At 35.6% G+C, this 21,861-nt stretch overlaps 1 protein-coding gene across 3 annotated transcripts in view; it reads right to left on the bottom strand.

The window, feature by feature from the left end:
- PKHD1L1 (PKHD1 like 1) overlaps nucleotides 1–21,861 on the bottom strand; it is a 148,637-nt gene that overhangs the window by 84,550 nt on the left and 42,226 nt on the right. For all 3 annotated transcript variants that reach the window (XM_026495557.4, XM_057307885.1, XM_048212537.2), the window contains 15 exons: nucleotides 21,284–21,456; nucleotides 17,756–17,903; nucleotides 17,052–17,206; nucleotides 15,032–15,154; nucleotides 14,038–14,143; nucleotides 10,943–11,053; nucleotides 10,007–10,171; nucleotides 8,922–9,043; nucleotides 6,977–7,109; nucleotides 6,037–6,232; nucleotides 4,203–4,345; nucleotides 3,252–3,356; nucleotides 2,404–2,592; nucleotides 1,469–1,639; nucleotides 688–911 (listed from right to left, as the gene is read on the bottom strand). In XM_026495557.4, the coding sequence (XP_026351342.3) occupies nucleotides 688–911; nucleotides 1,469–1,639; nucleotides 2,404–2,592; nucleotides 3,252–3,356; nucleotides 4,203–4,345; nucleotides 6,037–6,232; nucleotides 6,977–7,109; nucleotides 8,922–9,043; nucleotides 10,007–10,171; nucleotides 10,943–11,053; nucleotides 14,038–14,143; nucleotides 15,032–15,154; nucleotides 17,052–17,206; nucleotides 17,756–17,903; nucleotides 21,284–21,456 (2,264 nt within the window). The remainder of the gene's footprint in view (nucleotides 1–687; nucleotides 912–1,468; nucleotides 1,640–2,403; nucleotides 2,593–3,251; nucleotides 3,357–4,202; nucleotides 4,346–6,036; nucleotides 6,233–6,976; nucleotides 7,110–8,921; nucleotides 9,044–10,006; nucleotides 10,172–10,942; nucleotides 11,054–14,037; nucleotides 14,144–15,031; nucleotides 15,155–17,051; nucleotides 17,207–17,755; nucleotides 17,904–21,283; nucleotides 21,457–21,861) is intronic.

Raw genomic sequence — 21,861 nt, 5'->3', positions numbered from 1 at the left:
AATTTTGTATTAACAACTAAATTTTAAAAGTTTAATCTCATGCAAACTTTTTTATTCATAAGGATATTTTGGGGGCTGATTAAGGCATCTCTTGGATTAATCTCAAAACTAAATTATGACCAGACACGAATGTTCACAGCTACATTATTCATAACAGTCAAGAAGATGAAAACAATCTAAATGCCCAGGACTGGTAAATGGATGAATACAATGTGTATACTATATAATGGAATATTGTTTAGCCATAAAAAGAAATGAAGTACTGATAAACATGGAACAGCATGGATGAACCTTGAAAACATTATGTTTAGTGAATAAAGTTGGTCACAAATGACCATATATATTATTCTATTTATAAGAAAACTCCAGAATAGGCAAATCCATAAAGACAGAAAGTAGATTAGTGGTTATTTAGGGCTGGGAGGGTTGAAGAGATTGATGGCAATATCTAAGGGTTAGGGGTTCTTTTCTGGGGTAATAAAAATGTTCCAAAATTGAATGTGGTGATGGATGCACAGCTCTGTGAACATATTACAGGCTATTGAACTATGCACCTTAAGTGGGTGAATCATATGGCATATGAATTATATTGTAATAAAGCTGTTACAAATTAATTATGAGGTTATGGATGAAACATTTTCCTTTATTGAGTATATGGTAGTAAAAAGGAGATCTTTGTATTCTTACCTTATTAGCACATGTGAGATTACTGAAGCCATGTCCAGTAATGGTTATCAACTCATTTAGTATTCCAGCAGATGGACTAATGTTGTTTATAGATGGTGAAAAACAACTTGAAAGCTCAAAGACCAATCCATCTGAATTTGTAACCCTGGTATTGTTCGGGCCACACAAGGGTTCTGTTGCTAGGCAGCCTGCCACAGAGCTCCCCAAGTGCAAATTCACAGGTCCTTTAGGCAAAAGAACTGCCTGTAAGTCACGGATGATATTCTAAAACAAGAACTGTTTTCAGACTGCATTACTCTTTATTTTAATGGTGGTGGTTTATACTCTGTTCAAAATTTTTTTGGTTTTGTTTTAATGACAAGAGGGGCTCAGGCAACATGAAGTTAAAATAAAGACCTGGGCAAAGGTGGTATAGTAAAGAGAGAAGTGTGAATATAAAAATTAATTTATTCTTCAATTCATCTAAGGCCAGGTCCTATGCGGAAAACATAACAATGACATCATCTCACATTTTGATATATTTTGGGGGCACATACAGAGTGTCACGCTACATCTCATTGGAGGCACGGAAGGATTCTGGGAGAAAGGCAGGACAACATTAACATGGGCCTCACTTTATAGGATAAATTCTAGCCTCAGAACTGTCCAGATCTATCCAAGGTCATGTGGCTGGTCAGAAACAGAAGCAGGGTTACGCCAAGTCATCTGCTTCTTACTCCAAAAAGGCTACATACACTCTAGATCACTGGAGTAACAGGGTTTCCGCCTTTAACCTTCTTACCCTGAGCATATGTGGCTTCAGTGCTACCCACAAACAGGTGCAGGGGAATGTGCCTGGTTTCGGCTGGTAAAACATTAATGACTCCTTGGAGAAAAATGGAGCGTGCCTCATCAACATACCCACTGCTGTAATAATGGATTCCAGGTGAAGTAAATTGGTAAGAAAATGAACCTGCCATAAAATAACATTGTACATAATAAACACAGGCAATTAATGCATCCTCCAAAAGAAATTTCAAATGATCGTTCAAACACACATGCAGATGACAGGGTTCTTATCTTTCATGCATGTGATATTTCAACAGGAAGTAGTAAAGAAACTCACTGGCTGTAAAAGAACTATCTTCTATATTGAAACTACATTCCAGGAAGACAAGATCCAGCATTAACTTTTCTAGAAAATCACGTCCAGTCTGGCATAACTTACCACATTTTAAAGAAAACTTCAACATGCGTTAAAAAACAAACAATACTTTGTATTCACGAGAAAAAGTTCAAACTGCTATATATATATAGAACAAAACATACGGTCCAACCGGCACACTTTGCACAGAGCTGTCCTAGAAGAAATACTAATTTGCTGATTCCAATCAACCCAAGTTCATGACTTGCTACCAAGTTGGTACGATTAAAACACATACTCCAATTTTCTTTGTATTTTGCTTATTTTGATATTTTTTTTGAATTGGTTGACTATCCCAGAGTAAAGATATTTCTGAATCAGAACTCATCTCTGATACAAAATACCTTGCTTACATTCATTTATAATATTTTTATAAATTTGTAACATTTTTACTACAGCAATAAAATGCCACTAAATAATTTGTGTATTTACACATATTATTTATACAGAAGTATCTTCAATCTAAACAACATCTTTTTATTATATCTGGGGAAAGGAAACATGACACAAAATGCAACAAAGTTGAAACATACCAGATGCAGATTTTTCTCTTCCATTCGTAAATCCTTTGCCATCATAAATTACACTTCCAGGACTGGATACAGAGAAAACCCTATATCCTATTCCCCTAAGAAATGGATGTGCTTGCCAACGCCATGTCACTGTGTCTCCCACAGATACATTTAAGACTGATGGTGACCAGGCATAACCTAATCCAAGTACTGGAAGCAAGAATCGAGACATTTTTTTTTTTAAAAGGAGAAAGAGTAAAAATTCCTCATAATTATCTTGGAAAGTATTCCATTTTTATATTTATGTGCATAATTTAAACATGTAACAAAAATAAACAGAAATAATGGAAAGTAAGATAATGAGAAGCTAAGGAAAAAAATAAACCATACACCTCCAAAACTGATGATCAAGAGACAATTTGAAAAAAAATCAGAAAATCAATAAACAAGTTGTTCAGAAATATCACGTGGAATAATTTTTAAAGCTATGATCAATTCTTTAAGCATGAGAATTTTCTCAGGCATAGAGGCATGCCAAAATCAATATAATTTCAATTTGAATATTTATTTAGAAACCCATGGCCAATAACAAACTACCATAACTCAGGAGGTTCTGTACTGCAGGAAAACCTAGGGGCAATTCCTCAACTTGCAAATTACAGTTGTAGACTCAAGTCTACCACTGATTCATTCTATATGTGGCCCCCTATGTCAAGGGGATAAATTAGAGACAAACTATTGACGAATTATAGAAAGAAATAGCAATACTTTTTCCTCCAAATACTATGAAGTATTAAATAAATAAAAATAAAATCAATTTCAGGGTAGAGGGCTTCCATTATTTACAATATAGAAACGTTGGCTGATACCTGAATCTTCTCCAGTGTTGGTAATGCTGAACGTATTCCCTGTTGAATGAAGAATACATTTTATGACATTTTCTGATGAGGAAATCACATCACAAGGGAAGGACCCTAGAAAGAAAAAAGACAGGGAAAATAACATTTTCTCAAATATTTTTTTGTAAAATATAGAGATGAAGTATAATTAGCAAACAGTTAAGGCCCTGCAAAAGCTCCACATTATCTAGTAAAATCTTTGATACTTTTCTGAGAGTTATCATGTTTGAGTATTATTTTTAGAACAGAGACATTTACTTTTTTTGTGTATTTCTTATTTTTTATTTATTTATTTTTTATTATGTTATATTAGTCACCATATAGTACATCATTAGTTTTTGATGTAGTGTTCCATGATTCATTGTTTGCATATAACACCCAGTGCTCCATGTAATACGTGCTCTCCTTAATACCCATCACTGGGCTAGCCCATTGCCCCACCCCCCTCCCCTCTGAACCCTCAGTTTGTTTCCCAGAGTCCAAAGACCTTTACTTTTTATACACATTAAATATAAAATATTTATTTATTGAAATCAAAAGCAATTATTCAATTTCTCTTTACCACTGTAACCAACACACTTAACCTTTTATACGCTAATAGTAAAATAAAGTTTCCATGATTGAGAGTATTTGTGTAATAACTCAGCACCTAAAAGCACATCTTTTATTTTATTTTTTTTAAAGATTTTATTTATTTATTTTTGTGAGAGAGAGAGCAAGTGAGCACGAGCGGAGGGGGGTCAGAGGGAGAAGCAGACCTCCCTGCTGAGTAGGGGCCCCCGATTTGGGACTTGATCCTAGGACTCTGGATCATGACCTGAGCCAAAGGCACATGCTTAACCAACTAAGCCACCCAGGCAGCCGAAGCACGTCTTTTAAAGTGAAAAAAATGATAACACCCTTCTGTGAAGGTGCTCTTACCTAAGAGCACAGTGTTCTCAGTTGGTACTGTGCTGAACCCCAAACCCATTATAGTGATTTCGGTTCCACCATATAAAGAGCCTCTCTGTGGATACATGGCAGTCACTTCCAAAACATACTGTATAGAAGCATTCAACTTGTCTCTGCAAAAGAAAAATTAATCGATGTTTCAATGAGCTTTCCATGAGATCCTAGCGCTAAACTCTTATTAGGATATGATTCATTTAGGAAAAGGAAGTAGTTGAATATTTAGACATTACTTTTTTGAACTAGATAATCTGATAATTAACATGACCTTAATTTGGTTGGATGGTCTGTGTTTGTATGTGTATAATAATAACATATATAGTATATGTAATAATGTACTATATATAATAATAACATATAATAATAGTTTTTCCCTAATGATGAAAATTAGATTTCTAAAAATCCCATGGCAAGAATAATTTGAGATGGAGAACATTAAACTGTTATGAGAAAGATATGGTTATAAGAATTGAGGTCACAAGAAATATATGATGTCCTTTAAAACATTTTACATATTCATTAGAGTAAAACATAAACACAGCACTATCTATAAGAGAATAGAAATGAAATTCCATACATTTTATATAAGAAATAAAAGTTTTATACAACTAACTTGAATTTGTTATTCTATGTATGTTGGAAGCTTGTCATGATCTCCCTTCCCACTATTCAAATGAGAGAGTTTTAAATTTATTTTGCTTTGTTACAGACACTGGGTCTGCTAGGAGGCCATCAGAATGTACAGTGCTTTTCTGCCCTGATATTTAGAGTAGACTCCTACGTCCCAGCTCTCATCATGAGTAAAATGAGTCTTTGTGTTAACTTTTATTTCACTTCCTCAGCATAACTGAATTCATATTTCTTGAATGGTCACTGAAATACCCAGTTTTGTATGCTGTCAATTCTGCTCATTATCTCCACCATGCCAAAGCACAAACCAGCAGCTCTTCTAGAACCCCTGTGAACTCTGCCCTGTGAGTCGAAGAGGGGATGTAGTTCTGGGGTTCATATTTACTGTTGCTCATCTCCCTTCACTTCAAGATTCTGCTGCAATAATCCCTCCTCCTATTCTGAATCAGGTGTACCTGCCCTTTTTTTTTTTAAATCCCTAAATTTCAGTTTCCTCTTTTTCTAAGTATTCTAAACCAGTACTTTTCTTATGCCAGAACTAAAATTTTACTCAAGTTTTAACAAACAGCTTCTGGGAAGAAAATACTGAAGTTACCTAAAGGAAACAGCTGGAGAAGGATTCTCTCCATCCTCTCCTTTATGGGCAGCTCCTACCCATTGCTTGGCTCAGCTGCAACGCTTTCCTGTCCCTCAGGTAAGTTAGTGCTCTCTATTATATGCTCTTACAGACCTACTACCTCTTATAGCCTTTTTCACACCTATAATTAAATTATCGATGTAATCTTCTTGTTTGAAATCTGCCTCCCCAACAAAACTGTGGGCATTACTAACAGTGGAGGGCACATCCCTCTTATTCTCCACAGTGAATCCAGAACTGAGAAAATTCCTGCCCCTCAACAACTGCTCGAGAAGTATTCCCGGAATAAAAGAAAATTATGTGATATATACGTAAACCTAGATTCACAGAGAATCTTACAACCTCATCTGAATGGTATTGGCCTCAAAACCAAGCACAGATTGCACTGTATGAGATCTTCTCGGAGTACTTCGCAAAAGATGTAGATAAGTGAAAAAAGCAACTGAAATATTGTAAAGTCAATGACTATTTCTTTTCTTATCCCAAAACCATTAGCCCCATGTGTTCCACAACTCCTCAAGTTTATGGTCATTACTATACCTTGTTGAAGCAAAGCCCCAGTTTCTGACTTCTACATGGATATCATGTTTTCCAGGAGACAACTTGGGCAAGAGACATCTAATACCTGTGACGTTCCACTGAAAAATCTGACAGGGTTTTCCTCCAACGTATACCTCCACATTTTGTGTGAGTTCATTTCCAAAATTATAACCCTTAATTGTTAAATTAACTTCACCTGTTATTTTAAAAGAGAATAAAAGTTTTACAAGAAGATTCAACTTATTATGTGGCATAAAATTTGCATATTAAGTAAACCAACTCATTTCTTTTTTTTCAATTCTAAGAGTTTTATTTTTATTGTTTTATTATTGTTATGTTCAACTAGCCAACATATAGAACATTAGTTTTTGATGTCGTGTTCAACAGTTCATTAGTTGCCTATAACACCCAGTGCTCATCACGACACGTGCCCTCCTTAATACCCATCACCTGGTTACTCCATTCCCCCCCTTCTGTAACCCTCAGTTTGGTTCCCGGAGTCCAGAGTCTCTCATGGTTTTAACCAACTCATTTCTTATCTTTTATTGGACTTAGGAAATTCTAATGCTTGCAGAGGCAAAAGAAAAATCAGTGAAAGAATCAATAGCTGCCACATTGAGATAAAATTCATGCTTAACTGTTTCACAGGGAAAAAAAGATGGCAAAGTACTTTCTAAAAAACTTAATATTGTTCTCCTTATTGCACATGTTTAAAGTGAAATAATAAGTAGACTAATCTATGCTTAAAAAAATAAAACTTGTGGCTGGTTTTGCTTTAAGAAACAACTGTAGAAGAAACTATGCTTCAAAAACCCTTCTAGAAATAGTTTACATCTATCTATGTTGTGTATATATATAGCTTACATATACATGTATATCTTACATATATACACCTTACATATATATGTCAAATGACTGATCTTATTGAAATTTTTCTTACCTTGTATTGTTCGTACTTTTGGACTAAAATCAGTTACAACTGGAGTCTGTAAACAATTATAACTATAAGCATCCTTTGCTGTGGCTTGAAATCCACTGGTAATAACTGAAATATCAACTGTACCCTCAATTCTCTAAAATAAGAAGAAAAAATAAAACAAGAAAATATTAAAACAAAAAAACAATAAAAATAAAACATTAGAAAATATTAAGTATTGAGATAAAGAAATCCAATGCCTATAATCAAATAGAATCGTTCAAAATAAACTGTTTGGTTTCAAAGTCATGAATCAGAATCATTTCTCAGATATTTAGAAAGCTGTGGTATCCAATGTAAGCTACATGTTTTAATTTTTTACATAAAGATATATGATAAAGTGGTTTTCAGGGTGTTTATGACCAATTTAAATGCACATATATTATTGGATTCCTAAGGGCTCTGTAATACAGTTCATATGCTCTGGACAAGTGACTCTTATTTTTTTTTTAATTTTTTGAAAGATTGTATTTATTTATTTGAGAGAGAGACAGCAGGAGCAGGGGGAGGGGCAGAGGGAGAGAGAGAAGCTGATTCCCCACTGAGCAGGGAGCCCAACGCAGGGCTCAATCCCAGGACCCTGGGATCATGACCTAAGCCAAAGGCAGACACTTAACTCACTGAGCCACCCAGATGCCCCTGGACAGGTGACTCTTTTAAACTGATAAAGCAAAGGTGCTAAAAGTTTTGACACTTTGCTCTTAAAACACACTCAAATGTAATTTTTTATTCCCCTTCACTGACAAATCACATTGTAAGTTTTTGCTGACCTAATTTCAGAATCAGACTAACGCTTGGACCCCTAAGAAAATGTTTGGTACTTCCACTGATAGAATATCTATACACTTCCCAGTTAGGAATAAACATTTGTCCAGCATGTAGTATTTGCTTAACATGCACTCAGCGTTTAACTGAATGATGTAATTTGAACAAAGTTTTCATCTACCATATCCTTCAGATTTTCATCATCATTTGGTCCAACACGTGCTCAAATTTACTTTTCCTACAGATTTCAACTACATAATACCCACAATGAGTCTGCTCAATTTTTTTAATGTTACTGGATTCAGCATCCTTTTGCACAAAATAAGCAAACAAGAGTCTTGGTTTAAATTTAGACACTATTTTTTAAGATAAAGAACAATGACTGTTGCTAAGATAAAATATTGCATGAGGAATTTCACATGGGTTTTTTTTTGTATTTGTTTTATTAATTATTGTCGACAAACTGAAACTTTATCACATTTAAGGCATATATTCTTCTTTTGAGAAACAAAAAATGTTCAGATTTGCTTCTCTGAATTTTTTTTTTTAGACTGTTAGTACTGAATCTTTTTCATCCTTCAATTTACCTGGTCAACTCTCACTCATTGTTCAAGTTCTGATAGGCCATCAATTTTTCTGTCAAACTCTTTCTACAATCTCTCCTCACTATATTTTTTTAAATTTTTTAAAAGATTTTATTTATTTATTCGACAGAGAGAGAGACAGCCAGTGAGAGAGGGAACACAAGCAGGGGGAGGGAAGAGGAAGAAGCAGCCTCCCAGCGGAGGAGCCTGATGTGGGGCTCGATCCCAGAACGCCAGGATCACACCCTGAGCCGAAGGCAGACGCTTAATGACTGAGGCGCCCCTCTCCTCACTATCTTTTATTTTTACTTTGTATCTACTTCTATGATTTCAAGCGGAACACATTGTTTAATACTGGTTTATGCATCTGTCTTTCCAAATGGTAAGTATCTAGAATGTGGATATAATGCTTCCTTTTTGGATCTTAGCAGAAAGATGTTGAAGAAATAATTGTTACAGAACAACACTGTAATGCCACAGTTCCTAGGTAAAAATGACACGTGTTTAACCTACTGAGATTTTTCAGGAAAAAAAGAAATGACTGAAGTCAGATGCCTTACTTTTGGTGTTCTGCAGGTTATCTTATTCAAATCCCCTTCAATCACATTGCAGGTTTCATTTGCAACTAATACCTTTGAGTTTTCATTAAAGCCAAATCCAGATACAGTCAGAAGAGTACCACCTTCAAAAGGAAACAACAATAACAATAATAGATCAACAATAACAAAGGAAACCGGCAAGAATCTAACTCATCATTCAAGAATTTTCTAACCATCAAGAGATGGGTTGACAAATAATCAAGGATCAGACTCGAAATGTATTTAATCACCACCACATCCGGGAGCCAGAGCTCTGAAGTCTGGAACCATCAAGGAACTGGGCCAAGTGATTTAATGAAATAACAGATTTGGAACCACCATTTGCTTTGGGGCATTGCTAGCAGCAACTGCTATTTTCCATAGTGTCCTCTTCATTCTAAAGAGAAATTATGCTGTTTCTACATACTTAACCATTCTGTGGGAGGGAATGAAAGTGAATTATGACTCTTCCCAAATCTCAAATTTTAATATCTCTATGTAAAATGAACCAAGAAAAAATCCCAACGAACAAAAATAAAGTAAAACAAAAACACAAAACACACCAAAAAGATCGAGACCAAAGCAAAAATCCAAAACCGAGCATCATCAAACAAAGGCGAAGGAAATGAAGCAGGACAGGAAAAATGTGTTATTTTCTTTCCATCTTCTGCGTCAGCCTTCCTTTCCCCGATTCGTTCCTGGAACTTTTTCTGGGTCAAGTAGCTCCACTGAGACTGTGGTTACAAATGGAGCAGCTGGTAAGCAGAATAATAACTAATAAATCTTATCTTGACATAATTGATGAGCTTGTTATAGAAACATGTAATAATTGATGATATTAATTCAATAACCTAAGATGTAAGTATAAGCAGTCACCCTGATTTGTGCTTCATAAGAAACAAAAGAATTAGTCAGCCATTTAATCACTGTGCCTTCCAAAACGGGAGTCTCCTTTGTTCTATATGAGGGAGCTTGGGGTTCCTCTCGCTCCACCCTGTTCTAGAAATAGTACAGTGAAATGACAGAAATTTATGCAATTTTCTTTGTTTAGAACAATTAACTATTACCTGCCAGGCTGCCAGAAGCAGGCCAGATGTGTGAGATCCGATTCTGATAAGTGAAGTAGAAGACCTCACCCTCCACATTCCGTGCCAGTCCAACATCAGCTACGGACACAGCCACTGGGAAATGCCCAGCACTTCCATTCAGAATCTGGCACTTGATCTCATTTTCTAGTGATAAAATAGGAAAACATGATGAATTAAATATGTTTGTAAGATAAAATTACTTAAATTTTATATTTGTAAATATAAATTTTGGCCTCCATTTTTATACCCCAAGTAATGTATCTAAGGAAAACTACTCATATATTAATGGGGTGAAAGTTTCTGCAAGCTACCTGGTGTTATGAATCAGACACTGTTAGAAAAAAGCTAGGTGAAAAAATAATAAAAGCAAAGTGAACAATTTGCCCTTGACTTCTGTGGCCAAAAAAAAAAAAAAAAAGGTTATTATAATAATAACTTAAAAGTCCTAATCTGTAAAATCATTTATATCAATAATTCTAAAAATGTTGGTTCAATGTATGATTTATGTCCAAAACTAAGTAAAATCAGGTTTCATCAAGAACGGTGATCAAAGCCTAAATGAAAACCTATCCTTCACAGTTCATTTAGAACAGTATACGTGCATTTATAATACAAGTGCATTATTGATTTAGATCTCAAGAATGCACAGAATATCTGAATTAAAAACAACTTTTTGAAGGGAAAGAACAAAAATCAACTGTTAATGAGATAAAGACACTGTACAGCCCTGAAAGAATGAGTCTGTGGTCATAACGAAAGATTAAAAAGATAGTGCATTTATCCAGAGAAGTTGGCCAATTTCATGCCCCCATCGGGTGAGCTATAGAAGGATTATTGTAATACTGCTCTTTGAGTCTACCTTGTCTTAGAGAAAAGCAATTAGATGTAATGGTAATAATTTTACTAAGGACCTACCATCCACAGAAAGAAGAGAGCAACCCATTGGTCCAACTGAAACTGATACAGCTGAATCGGGAGAAAATCCAGAGCCTGATATGGTTAGAATTGCGCTTTTTTCATAGGACCCTGAAAATGATCAATTTGAACAACAATATTAAAATGAAAAAACCACAGAATCTGTTCTTATGAAATCAAATGCTTTGCAGAGAAAAATATGCCTATCTTCTAAAGGCTATAAACAATAAGCCATAAAGCGGGGGGGGGGGAAGGCACATGTTTACCAATGGTAAATTTTTTCCATTGAATTGCTCTACATTGCTTCATGTTTTAAATCTATGTTGATAGAGATTAGCGGAAGAATTATCTGACCGAAGTACAGAATGACATAGAGAAAGGAAAATTACTGTTACGACAAAGTAAACAGGCATCTCTGTATGGTAACTTACACTACAATGGGACTGCCATCACGAATTCATGACAAAAGGATGAACTGCACCATATGTGTTGTGGGCACTTTCCACTTGTGATAAAATAAGGTTTCTCTATCTAGGGAGACACACATCCTCAAGTACCTGAGATATTACCAGCGTACACCCACTGTCTCAGCACCTTATAGTTAATGTTCTTCCATTGACTCTAGTGTCCAGATTTGGTCAATAAATGATATGGTCACCCTACCTATATAACATCACATACAACATGGATTCCATGTGGATTTAAATAGCTAAGAATGAAAAATGTGAAACTCTAGACGTTTATTTTATTTTATTTTTTTAATAATGATTTTTTATTATATTATGTTAGTCACCATACAGTACATCCCCGGTTTTCGATGTAAGGCTCGATGATTCATTAGTTGTGTATAACACCCAGTGCACCATGCAATATGTGCCCTCCTTACTACCCATCACCGGTCTATCCCATTCCCCCACCCCCCTCCCCTCTGTAGCCCTCAGTTTGTTTCTCATAGTCCATAGAAAACTCTAGAAGTTTAGAAGAAAACATAATCAAACATCTTAACTTTAATGTACAGATGGGTTTCTTAAGTAAGTGTAAAAAGCCATGGTTAACCATAAAGGAAAAGAAAAATCAATTGGAACAAATCCATGATTGAAATGGTTCTTCCGTAAGCAGGATACTAAAAGTGCAGGTGACGTACTGGGAGGAGACATGTGCAAAGGATTGGGAAACATAATATATAATATGCAGCTATAAGTCAATAGAAAAAAGACAACTGATAAATGGATAAAGGATGTTTACAAGCAATTTGCAGAAAAAATAACCCAAATATCTGAGAAACATATGAGAAGATGCTCACACGCGTTACTCATCAGGGAATAGACAAATTAAGATGATGATGAGATAAACCCTTTCACCCATCAGATTGACCAAAATTAGGAAGCTGGTGATACCAAGTATTGACAAGGATGTGGGGAATACGGCACTCTCATGCCTGCTGCAAGTACAGGCACTCTGGAGAGCAATTTGGTCATCTAATAAACTGAATACACATTAACTCATTTATTAGCCAGCAATTCTGTCTCTGGGCTTATACCCTAAAGAAGCTCCGGGATGTATGCAATAGGGGACTTGTGCAGCAAAGCTCAATACACTTATGGGTAAAAGCAAAAAACTGCAAACAATCTAAATGTCCATCAACAGAGACAAGAATAAATTGGGATATTCGTGAAGAATTTTAAAATGATGAATTAGACATGCAAAAACCATATAAGTATTTCTCAAAATAAATGCTGAATGACAAAAAGTCAGATGCAAATGATATTTGCAGTGTAATAGCTCTGATATTTACATTTCAACGTCTCTTTCATAAGCTTAAAAAAACTGGCAAAATTACCATGTGTGCCTGTTATATACAAAAGGTATTAAAATGGCATGGAAGAATACACACAAAATTAATTATTGTGACTGCCTCTGGGGAGATTTGCAGGGACCAGAAGCAGAGATTTGGCCTCAAGAGGACTTTAGCTATTCCTATAATATTTCCTTTCTTAAATTGATGATTGGAAGTAAATAGGACAAAATGCTAACAGTGCTAATTTTCAATGAAGAGCATATAGGTGTTTTTTATAGCATTATTTATAAGTATAAATGTCTTTTATACTTATAAGTATCTTTTCATTATTTTTAAATTTATCAAAATATGGCAAAAGGCAATTCAGATTGTTAATTATTTTGAGTAAGAAACAATTTCTTCCAGAAGTGCATATAAAAATGGAAATTCATTACAAAATACAAGGGTAGATACAAAAAATATAAATACCAAAGAACCACAATCAAATGAAAGTTAATCAGATTCTTATTCTTGAGAGTTTTGACCCCATGTAACATGAATTGTCCCAAAGTAATATCATTACTGTAAAAAAAGTCTGAAGAACATATTCTTCCAACACAAAGATGTACTGTTTTTAAAATGTCCCTTTTTCCCCCTGATATATAATTAGCAGATGAATTTTTCTACTAGCTACCAAGATTAAATGTGTGATGATAGCATCTGAGCTTATCTTTCTGACTGAAACAAAGGTCACTCCTAACAACCTTAGTCCTGCTGTTCACTTCAGTACTGGGAGTTCAGACACAAAGCGGAATCATGTTTTTTTAAAGTAATAACATATCATGAAGATATGGTACAATGTGTCACCCAAGACTGAGTTCTTGGCAATAATTTTTTCTCTCTAGTTCTCAAGTCTAGGACCTAATTATTTTCTTTTACTAACAGCAGCTGTCTCATTACCAGCCTTTTAGTCCTAAATCCCCTAGAAGTGGTCTCATAAGATTCCTGTTAATACCCCAGCAAGCAGAAGCTCACAAAAATGCCTCATCAGAGTGAAATTCTAGAGACTGATTCTAACGTGGTGAAATTAGAGAAGTAGAAGACTGGCAAGTTCCACTTCAAATATGATTTTTTTTTTCAAAAATAAACAATAAATGTTCTTTCTACAGCTTTCTGATCTGATAGATTTTTTTTTGACTATGTAGAAAATGTCTGCTTGCCTGATTGGTGAAACTTGTATATTAAAAAATCATTATTAGTTTACAGTTTTGCTAGTTGTCTTCCACCCTCTACTCCAAGTTATAAAGCAGGAGATTACCTTGAGATGGGTTTATGGCCCGGACTAATGGAGTGGCCACGGGATCCCATGTAAACCCACAGTCACCCGAACATTTAGCTGGAATTCCATTGACATAGACTTCAACCTCAAATAAAGAAACAGAGAACAGGGGTAGCATGGCTAAGGAGAATATGCATAGGATTTTTTTAAATGATGGAATTTTATTTGTTTGCTTGTTTGTTTATAAAAATTAGTCTATTCATTCATATTTTTTCTGCTTTGACCATTCATTCATTCAGCAAATGTGCCTCCTATGCAAAGGCACAGTTGTAAATGTTAAAATACAGTAATACAACATTAAACACAACCGACGACATCCCTGCTGTCACTCAATTTATATTCTAGTGGGGAGAGACAGTTATAAATTTTTTTTAAGATTTTATTTACTTATTTGAGAGAGAGAGCTCATGAGAGAGAACACGAGCAGGGCAAGCAGACTCCCCGCTGAGCAGGGAGCCCAATGCGGGCTCGATAGATCCCAGGACCCTGAGATTATGACCTGAGCCAAAGTCAGACACTCAAGTGACTGAGCCACCCAGGCACCCCAAGACTATAAATTTTTTAAAAAAGTAAATATGTATTATGCCCTAGTGGTGAGTAGTGCTATGAAGGAAAATAAAGGTTGCTCTTGAGAAAGTCATCTAAACTCCTTATATATTAATTTTCTCATCATTAAAGTAGTAATAGTAATAATTACTTCACAGAATGACTGTAAAGATTAAATGAAAGAATATATTTTCAAATTCTAACAGGTAGTAGTAAAGCTTAAAAATCCACTCCTTTATCATAAGGAAGATAATTTTATATATAAAATAGTCATAAAATAATATGATTGAGTTGATCAACCATTGACACAAATATTCACATGAAAATAAAGACATCATCCCTGCTGTTTAACTGGCCTTTAATGTATTACAAAGTAGTTACACATTTAAAATTATGTTAAACGTCATGAGGAAAGTTTCAAGAATACCTGTGGCTGTTGGCTGGGTGTACGAAGTAGGTCTCCAAGTATGCGTTGTCTGAATAAGCCACCTTCCTTTATCTTCACAACTGTCATATTAGCCTTTTGTCCAATAATATTGGAATCATTAACCTATTGTTACACAAAATTATTTTACTAGAAAGGTTATGATAAATATAACCACACTAGTTTTTCTTTTTAAAATTAAGCAAGGTTGAAAATGAATAAAAGCCAAAGATAAAAAAAAAAAGCATTTGAAAACATTCTAGTCCCAGTTTTTGAAAAAGGAACCTCTTCACAAGTGAGCATAATCTACCCCCAATAAAATGCTAAGATTATTGTCTTATCATATATTGCATCAATTACAAGTTGAATTAAATGCCTAAAAGTAACCTGAATTTTTAGAATAAAATATATCCCAGGAAAATGAATTTACTAAATTTTATTTTCTCAGTACATTCTATGCTTTTTCTGAATATGACTGCTTTGACAAATGATTGTTGAATAGTTGAATAATTTATTCCTCTTTCCACCTGAGAGTCAACTTTTCTCCTTCAGCATTTTTCACCCCTGACTATCCTGGTTTTTGATCCACTTGTGGAATTGTACTTTTTGCCAATAATAAAAATGAATCAAATCAATTCAATATGTACAACTTGGGCATTCCAAAATGCCTCTGCCAATACAGTAGGCTTCTGGTATATACCGTGGCTAACAAAGAGATAGGAGTCTCCATGCTGAGCCCTGCATGTGCCGAAGTGCTGATAAGAAGCAGAAATGATGGGCAAGCAGAGGAGACTGATCAGAAAAGAGACAAAGGAGTAAATGCACAGACACCAGCAGAGATACCAAGAAGACCAGTTACGAGAGCTGCTCAGCTCCAGAATCTTCTAATTCTCATTTTAGACCATGCATTTTCTTAAATAACCTCCATATCTCTATGACTGTTTTGCACATCCATAGCCCATGTGTGTACATTGTATGCTACATTTATACACCTTTTTTCCCCTCCTCTTTCCCCTCTCTCCTATTTTTTCCCCCATAATGGTTTCATAAGTAGACTGCTGTATTTCTTCCACCTTACGTCATGGACATCTTTCCAAGTGACTATCCAGGTCTACTGTGGCTGCATGACAGTCATGCTAAGGTTGTGGCATTTTAACAAGCATTCTTCTACTGATAAGGATAGGTTCCTAGGTTTTTACTATTACAAATACTGCTTCAGTGACTACCTCTGTGCCTATATCATTTCATAGTTGTGTTATTTCAGTAGTATAGCGTTAAATAGCTGAGAATGCCAAATCAGAAGGTATCTATATTCAGATTCTGCTACATAATGCCCCAAAAAGGTCATACTAATTGGCTTTCTCCCCAATGGCGTTTGAGAAAGACTGTTTCCTCACACTCTCACTGCCACTGGAAAGCACCATCTTTTTAATGTTTGACAATCTGAGCCCCCAGACACCTCTAGACTCTTCTCCTTCACATACTCCGGGCCTGACCCCTGTTCCCTGCCCCTTCACACTCTAACTAAGCAAAGGTAATTAGAATGCAGCTTAACATGTGACTCCCTTATGAACTTGAAAGTCATTTTTAGAACCAGAAAAGTATCCAAGGCCCCAGAATACAGCTTTAGCTGATGGTGGTAGAATTATAGACAGCAAGGGTGATTATACTTGGTTCCCCCAGATTTAGTTCTGAGACTGGTGCTGCCTGGCCTCCTCCTGTCCCTGTCAAGGGTCTTCTAAAACCGATTCTTGAATTTTTTCCAGAGGGGACAGCAAATAAAGTACCAAGAGCGATTCTCCATGAAAGAGAACATCATGTCAACATAACTGAGAACAATCTTCTCCTCAATTTCCTTTTTTTAATGTTTAGTCTAGAGTTTGCATTTTTTAAAAATATAGACAGTCTCAAATTCTTATAAAAATGAGGCAGGGTGAGAAAAAAAAAAGAGAGAGAGAGACAGGGTGCAAATAAGCAAGCAACACCCAGAAGAAAAAAACAAAACGAAGCCAGCTGAGGGAACCTGCAGAAGATTCTGCTTTCCACATCTGCTTCTCCACTTGATGTTCCACGAATATCCAGAGCACGTTCCCTCGCGGGTCACTGAGACGCGGCCCACTTCTTCCACACTCTGGAGCGCGAACTGCAAATCTGGAGCTGATGCTGTGGCCGGAAGGCCTGCACTCACAGGAGAACAGGAAATAGGAGTGAAAAATTCACGAATAAATTCCACCCTTAAGATGCAGGAAATGTGTACTGCATAGTATCACTTGTAAGCCAACCGTCCTCCTTCAATATAGTAAAAATGAAATTTGTATCTTATTTATGCCCAGAATTTACGTATCCCTTGGAAGCAAAAATGACATGAGTAATATACTTCAGATTATAGCCTTGGCTCAAATATTTTTATTTTTAATATTGATTAACTTTATAAATAACCTATAAGCCAAGAGATATAAAAGAAAAACAAACTTTTGGAAATATAACCTGTTATATCTAGAGAGGTGATAAAGAAGAAGTGAAAATATAATTTGTTCTGAATAATCTAGTTTTACATTACTAACATTATCTTAACTATATAAATTATGTGGAGAAATCATATTAGAAAGAAATACACCAAAATGTTTATTATGGTTGTCTAGATCAGTACTGTCCAACTGATACACACACACACACACACACACACACACACACACACACACAATGTTCTGAACTTTTGTCATATACCTTTGAGGATGTGTCCATAAGCTTGAATGTCAAAGCTGCCACTTAGAGATGGGGACGCGGCTTGAATTCTTTGAATACGAATCTTTGACTCCCCTGGCCAATTACCTCCTCTGTAAACAGACTCATTCTCTGTCTCATTTGTGATTATCTAATTTCCAAAATAAATATTGATAAAATGCTTAAACGTAAGAACGGCTAACATGATTTCCATTTCACTATCGTACAATCCCGTAACATGACATAAACGAGCCTCAGGTATTCAGGATTCTTCAGAACATTAAGGAGAGTCACATAAGTCAACACAGGCCATACCTACATAGCTGCAATAATGAGGCCAAAGTCAACTCAGTCATCTGTGCAGCAATCAGCTGGAACACCTCATTAATTCAGAGTGTACCCTCCATCACTCAACGAACAAATATTTATTGAACAGGCATTCCATTCAAGGTTCAGGGCTAATCACGGTGGAGAAGCAGGGAAACACAAGATGCAGTCTTAGCTATCAAAAAACTAAAATGCTTTTTGGAGAAATAACATATGGGGACTATAAAACTAACAATATATGATAGTATAGAATCGGCACAGAGACTGATCCAGACTCAGAAAAAGCCTGTCTAATGTTGACTGCCAATCCATTGACCAAAGCAACAGTGTTATAAAAATTCATAGATTGTAACTCTAATAGTGAAAATGAGAGTCTCCTGCTTCTGAGCCCTCATAGTTGTCTGTGAATCTTGTAGAATTTAAAACTAGAAGCCTCGTTGCCCACTGAAATGAGTAAACATAATCGCGGAAAGACATATGCAAGAATGTTCATTGCAGCTTTATTCATGATAGTGCCAAACTGGAAATAGGGCAGAAGCCCATCCATTGCATGGTCAAATTGTGGTACGTCCATACCATGGACTACAGTAAAGCGATGACAAAGAATGAGCTACAGCTGCATGCAACACCTACATCTCACAGCGGCAAATAAAAGGAGCGAGACGCAAAAGAACACATACTGTCCTACGTACTGAAATGAATATTAAAAACAAGCAAAACTATTTATTGGTGGTAGAAATCAAAACAGCGGTTTTCCAGGGGTGAAGAGTGAGTAATCTAATGACACAAGACACAAGGAAGGCTCTTGGGGAGCTAATGATTTTCTTTATCTTGATCTGAGTAGTGGTTACATGAGGGCATTTACTTTGTAAAAATTCATGGAATTCAGCAAGGCTGCAGGATATAAGTTCAACACAAAAACCAGTCACATTCCTATATGCAAAAGCAAGCATGTAGAAACCAAAATTAACAACACAGACGATTTACAATTGCTGCAAAGAAAAACGAAATACAGATAAATCTAACAAAACATGTACTGGATCAGACCTGACTGCAAAATGTTGATGGAAGCAATCAAAGAAGACCTAAATACACTGATGAAAGAGAGCAAAGCAGACCTAAATTAATGGAGATGCCCTGTTCATGAATTGCAGGACCAATAAGACTGTGAATTCTCTCCAAAACAATGAATAGGTTTAATACAATTCTTATCAAAGTCTTATCAAGATTTTTGTAGACATAACAGGTGTATTCCAAAATTTACACAAAAAGACACAGCACCTAGAGTAGCTCAAATAATTTTTCACGAGAATAAAATAAGAGCAATCACTCTATCCAGTGCTGTCTTATTATACAGCTACAGGAAGGAGACTGGTGGAGGAATCAACACACAGAGAAATGGAACAGAATAGAGCATAGAGAAATATGCCTCCACAAATATGCCCAACTGACTTTTCACAAAGGTGCAAAAGTAATTCAATGAAGAAAGCATAGCTTTTTCAATACATAGTGCTGGATCAATTGGAGCCAAAGGCAAACAAGTGAACATCGACCTAAAACTTCACATCTTATACAAAAGTTAACTCAAAATGGATCATGGCCTTAAATTGAAAATGCACAGCTATAAAACTTTCAGAGAAAAACTGAAAAATATTTAGGACTTTGGGCTAAGCAAAAGCTCTTAAACTTGAAATCAAAAAGCACCATTCACAGGAGGAAAAATTGATAAACTGGATCTTATCAAAATTAAAAACTTTTGTCCTGTGAAAGACCTTATAAAGAAGATGAGAAGGCAAGGTACACATTTAGAGAAAATATTTGCAAAACCATATATCTGAGAAAGGACTTATATCTGGAGTATAAAAGAGCTTTAAAAACAATAAGCAAATAACCCAACTAGAAAATATGCAAGAGACATGAAGAAACATTTCACAGAAGAGGATATATGGGTGATCAACAGCATTAGCCATTAGAGAAGGCATGGGGTAAAGCAATTTTTGTGGAATACTTACAGTTTTTCAGTATTTTTAATCACAGAATCAGAGTATGATTAAGCAAAACACTCTTTGAGCCTCTAACAATATTTATTATTTAACCCTAATCCTGAACTTATTATACTTGTTTTTGATTCATTGTAGAAAATTATATTAATTTATTGTATGTTTTTGTAGGACATTACATTTAAAAATACTTATAGGGAGCCCCTGGGTGGCTCAGTCGGTTAAGTGTCTGACTCTTGGTTTCAGCTCAGGTCATGATCTCAGGGTCGTGGGATCAAGCCCCACGTCAGGCTCTGTGCTCAGTGCAGAGTCAGAGTCTGCTTGTCCCTCTCCCTCTGCTCCTCCCCCTGCTTGCACACACACACACACACACACACACACTATATATATATTTCTAAAATAAATACATAAAATCTTTTAAAAAATAGAAATAAAAAATAAAAATACAGTATTTAATACTGGTCTTACTATAAATAACTGAAGCAGTACAAAAAATTGTTCAGATCCTTTTGGAATTTTAGGAAACTATATTTTTCCTCCCTATACCAATTTTGATAAGCAAAAAATGGTGTTTAGAACAGAAAGTATTTATTTATTTATTTATTTATTTATTTATTTATTTATTTATTGAGAGAGCATGCATGTGTGTGAGAGTGGGATGGGGCGGTAGGGGCAGAGATAGAGAGGGAGAAAGAGAATCTTAGGAAGGCTACAAACCCAGCATGGAGCCCAGCATGGGGCTTGATCTCACAACCCTGAAATCATAACCTGAGCCGAAATCAAAAATTGGACACCTAACCAGCTGAGCCACCCAGGCGCCCCATAACAGAAACAATTTAAAAACATATTGCAGAATCTCAGATTTTCTTTCAACAATCTCTGTTCAGAACATTTACTGAAAGAGCCTGCAACTTTTCCTTTTAGGTCAACAGAGAAAACTCCACTTAAATCTGACTGTTTATTTCCCCTTGTTTTTTCCCATAGATGTATTTCTTGAAGATTTTTTTAATGCTTAAAGTGAAATTTCATGCTCAAGTTCAACAAGCCTCTAACTCTTCGCTTATCATTAGAACAATTATCGTGTCCTCTTAAAAGATATTCCATCTGTATGTCAGCCATTTGTAAAAATTAAAAAGAAAGTTTACTAGATCAATGCTGATTTCCCATAAATTGAAAATAGTAACTTGTAAACTTCTAGGCTTACCTGCCCAAAGCTCACAGCCATCATGGGTATATTATAACTGCAATTATATGAAGTCATGGTGATAGAATATTGGTTGGCCATACTTGATCCATTAATTTTGGTGTGATTCACCTGAAAGTGCTTTAAAAATATCCCTTTATTTGCTAATGCTGGAAGTCTTCTCTTTGGCTTTTCTAAAGAACATAGAAATAAATGGGAAATAAAATTGCATGGACTTTGCTGCTAAAAAAAAAATCACCAAATTATATCCATGTCTTGGAATAAGCTGTGTAGAATTAAATTTTAGAAAGATCTTAAGGCAAGTAGTTTTTGGAGCTTGGTAAACTTTTATTTCTAGAATATAAAGCTTTAGTCTGTTAACATATAAGCCTCATCAGATAAAATAAAATATTTAAAAGCCACCCAACCCTGGGTGCCATGTAGCCTTCTGCGGACCTGTTAGTTCTGCTCTGCTTAGGTTCCCTGAATGTGGTGTTCACTAGCACGTGCGCTCCACGAGGACAGGCCCAGGAGGACAGTCTTGTTCACAACGTCTTTAGTACCCAGCACATGCCTGCCACATGGGAGGTGCTAAAAGC

The sequence above is a fragment of the Ursus arctos genome, unplaced genomic scaffold (assembly GCF_023065955.2).
Source record: "Ursus arctos isolate Adak ecotype North America unplaced genomic scaffold, UrsArc2.0 scaffold_6, whole genome shotgun sequence".
Lineage (NCBI taxonomy): Eukaryota > Metazoa > Chordata > Mammalia > Carnivora > Ursidae > Ursus > Ursus arctos.
This window is presented reverse-complemented; position numbering and strand designations above follow the sequence as displayed.